Genomic DNA, 3,865 nt, shown 5'->3' with positions numbered 1-3,865 from the left:
TTTGGTGAACGGCTCCAAATTTTCTTTAACGGAGAGTCTCCAGACTGATTAGCGAGTGAATTCTTGAAAGCTTGCGAGATCAGGATGGTCTCACAAGGCTATACTTTTAGCCCATTAATGGCTCCAGATCAATACTCTTATGAGCTTTTTTAAATGGCATTTTCTCTTATTGTTCCACTTTTAAGTTTTTTAAAGAAATTTTAAGCAGCTCCGAAGGCCTTTTTGTTTTTTACCTTGGAAAATAGAAGTTCTGAACAATCATTTATATTTTATCGGCACTCTAATCAACATTAAAACAGAAACAACTCAAGGATCAATAGCTACATTTTTATCACATAAGTTGTGAAGGGAGGGAGCACTACCATTTGTGGGTAACTTTAGTAAACAGACAACAAAAACAACCTACATTTTTTGTCTATTCAATCATATACTGAAATTTAAAAGAGAATGATTTTCAAAATATTTTAACCTGTATCAATTATTTTATAAAATTTTCCGAATTGTTACAATAAAAATTTGTATTTTAGGAGTTTTAACAAATCTCTATCAGCTGTAAATAAACGTGGGGGTCTTACATTTCTAGAATAAGCTGAAATCCACTGAAAATGGTTAATCTGGATGAAGACTGGAATAATGACCTGAAGCCGGGGTCAGAGTAGATTACTGCCAAACAGCAAGCTCCAATTTGGAACAACAAAAGCTAATATTTCACTTTTTTATTATGCAAATTTGTTTCAGTGTTTTCCTGGAAAAAAAAAAACAAAGAATAAAAACAGATTTTCCTAATATGATTGCAGATGAATCCCTTTGTCTGTGAAATGCACAAGAGTACTGAGCCTTGCCCTGTGCTGTGAGACGAGGAGGTAAATCACCAGTAAGTGGATTATCACGTTTCACACCAAGTTATGCTTTACACTTGTAGGGTGTTGATGAATGTTGGTTCCTCTCTAATGTAGTTCATACACTATGGGGTTAAAGAATATATATCAAAGCTTTTAGTTAATATTTAAAAACCTTAAGATAAGGATTATACAGCATTTTAGATGAATTTATTAGAATTTATTAATTTGAATAATTCAAGTATGTTGAGACAAAATATATTTCTTCAAACTTAAAAAAAAAAAACAATTTTGGAAATGAGAGAAGTATAGAACCACAAATGAATCATTTCAATTATTATAATGATCATTTGAAGCCTTTTCATTCATTCGACAGCATTCTTTTAAGATGTAATCTATTGAAAATTGTATTGACTCTGCAGTAATCACAGTATCACAACTGCTTTGATTTACTCTAAATAGTCATTCACACACAGATGGGTGCTACCTAAGCAAACCAGCATCACTGCTAGGCAACCAGCTGACCTAAATAGCAGTCATTACATCACTACCAGTGACAGTTGTAGTAGCCATAGTGTGACTGCTGTGACCTCTAGTGTAATGTCACTGATGGGATGGTGGAGCATGATTGGGGCTCGTTAAGGGGAGGAAAAAATGGATTTCTGAAAGCATGAATCAAGCTGGGAGAAAGAAACCAAAGAGGAAAAAGACTGCAGAATGTGTGTTTCTAAGTGTGTGTTGTTGATCTGAGGGACCAGCAAGCTGGTAGGCTGGTTGCTGCTGGGCTGTGGGATTAAGCAGGCTTGTCTGGCTGTGGGTGGTGGTGGGAGGTAGGGGAGGGGAGTGTTTTTTTGTGGACGACCATGGTTGACGAGAATAGAAGGACTGATGATGGGTTAGCGGGAGAGCTAAAGAGATCCATCAGTGTTTAAGAGCACAGGTGCACAACACCACATCAACAGGTAAGGTACTCAAAATCGAACAGGTGAAGAGATTGTCGAGGTGCAAACCAAAAGAGAGCGAGAAGAGATGGGTTGGTATGCACAACTTAACGTTCAGGGTGATGCTGCAGGAAACTACATCCATCCATCCAACTGCAGACATGCAGCAGATGCAGCCTCAGCAATGGATTATGTGACATGAACGTGCATCATCCCACGACACGTAGCTCGGCTTCTGACCTTTCCACCCATCCCCCCACCAAAATAGGAAAGGCTGGTTGCTCCTGAGCATGTGGGTGGGTGGGTATGCCAATCCATGAAAAAGAACTGATTGGCAATACATACGTCATTAAAGGGAAATCGATAAATACATGGCTAACGGGGAAAGGAAACAGTCTAAGAAATAGCCAGAGGCCTGACTGAATATTCTAAGCTTCCTTACATGGTGTAAACACTTTATTAAAGAGTCTTTCAAGTCAGGGAAGAGCAAAGCCATGGACTAGACTGGTTTCCCACAGACCATCCCAGTCTGTGATTGGCTGGATTAAGTGACAGCTGCCCAAATGGTTCGAACAAGATAAATGGATGGGCAGTGGGATAAAGGGGAGGATTGGGGGAGGGAACGGGTAAAGGCTACCAAACAAAGACCCTTGTCCCAACACCGTAACTCACCCCCATTCCAATCAAAACCATTGTCCATGAAGAGACACAGTCAGCACGAGGACAATTAGTGTCAGCATGTGTGCTGCCCAGCCTGAGCAGGACAGTGTCAGGACAGCCCGCAGCGGTTCTTCCGAGTCCTCGTAGTATAACTAAATGGGTTACACTACCGAAAAAAAACAAAACAATTGTCATCTCAATCTACCCCTCTTTTTAGCTTTTTGCTCAAGGTGGAAATAATTAAAGAGTCATTTCAGTCTGACATTAGAAAGAACATAAAGCCAAAATCCTACTCCTTCCCCTCATGGATTAGAGGATTTAGACAGAGGAATCCTTCATTTCAAATAAAGAATTGGGACATGGAAGAAAAACATGGAGTATCTTCACTTAAAGCAACAAGCCCAAACCCAGGTAAAAAAATAAATAAGAAAAAGCCTTTTCAAAGAACCCAGGTATCCATTTTAAACCTTAACAATACAGTACAATTGTGACGAGGGATAAAGTTGTGATGGTGCTGCCTGGGGAGAGCCACAGGTGTAGGTTCCCACGCCAGATGAAGGGGTGGACGGATGAGTGGAAGGTAGTCGTTGAAATATAAAAGGGACAGGGAGACAGAGGGAGAGGTGGCAGTGGGAAGTGGAAGCTGGGGCAGGTTGGGGTCACTAAGCATGGGATCTGCACGCTTCCTTCTGAAAAGAGGGGTCAGCCCTCTGCATGTGGGGTGATGTGCATGTTTGCATTCGAAGAATACCAAGAATGTGAGATCCGGGTCTGGTTTGTAATCCCATGCCTGATCCCAGTCTGCCAACAACTCGGCACCATCTGAGTCTGTGTCGTAGATTGAAACTTTGATTGACTCAGAGTCTCTTGGGGAAGGTCGGCACCACAAATGCTGACTGAAATAGACTTTTATACGTGTACTTTTGATGGTGTTAACAGATACAATTTGGAGACTCTGAAGAGAACCCCCTCTGTGACCTTGGTATATCTCAGTTTCTCATGTCACAGAAAGGTGATCAGATCAACTAACTCTATATATTTCTAGCTCGTCCTCTGGAGCGGGGGTTCTAATGACACACCCTGATTTATTGCCTTATAATGGGACACAAGGTCAAACATGATTCATCCTGTGGCCTACAATGGCTCGGTATGTAATCTTCAATAATCTGTGATCTCACTCCCATCTTTTGGTTTTAGTGGCTGCATAGTAAATAAACTGCAGCTTTTACAGGCAGCTGAAAGCTTAACATATCACTAAGACTTTAACAACCAATCATGTCCCGTCAACATGATTAGAAATTATACTTTTTTTATAATTCATCCTCTTGTTCTCTTTAGATAAAGTAAGCCAAAGTTACAGACACTTCTCAAGAAGACCGTTTAAGACGTCCAATATTTAAAAAGAGAACCTTTGAGGGCACAAAA

General features: G+C 40.4%; 1 protein-coding gene across 1 annotated transcript in view; it reads right to left on the bottom strand.

Moving 5' to 3' along the window:
• The window catches only part of jag2 (jagged 2), a 37,107-nt gene extending 34,634 nt beyond the window's left edge, over positions 1-2,473 (bottom strand). The window contains exon 1 of the mRNA XM_015390228.1: positions 2,453-2,473. Within this exon, the coding sequence (XP_015245714.1) occupies positions 2,453-2,473 (21 nt within the window). The remainder of the gene's footprint in view (positions 1-2,452) is intronic.
• Between the last annotated feature and the right edge of the window lie 1,392 nt (positions 2,474-3,865).

The sequence above is a fragment of the Cyprinodon variegatus genome, unplaced genomic scaffold, assembly GCF_000732505.1.
Source record: "Cyprinodon variegatus isolate N-32 unplaced genomic scaffold, C_variegatus-1.0 Scaffold489, whole genome shotgun sequence".
NCBI classification, from domain to species: domain Eukaryota; kingdom Metazoa; phylum Chordata; class Actinopteri; order Cyprinodontiformes; family Cyprinodontidae; genus Cyprinodon; species Cyprinodon variegatus.
The sequence above is the reverse complement of the archived record's forward strand: the minus strand, read 5'-3'. Positions and strand labels throughout refer to the sequence as shown.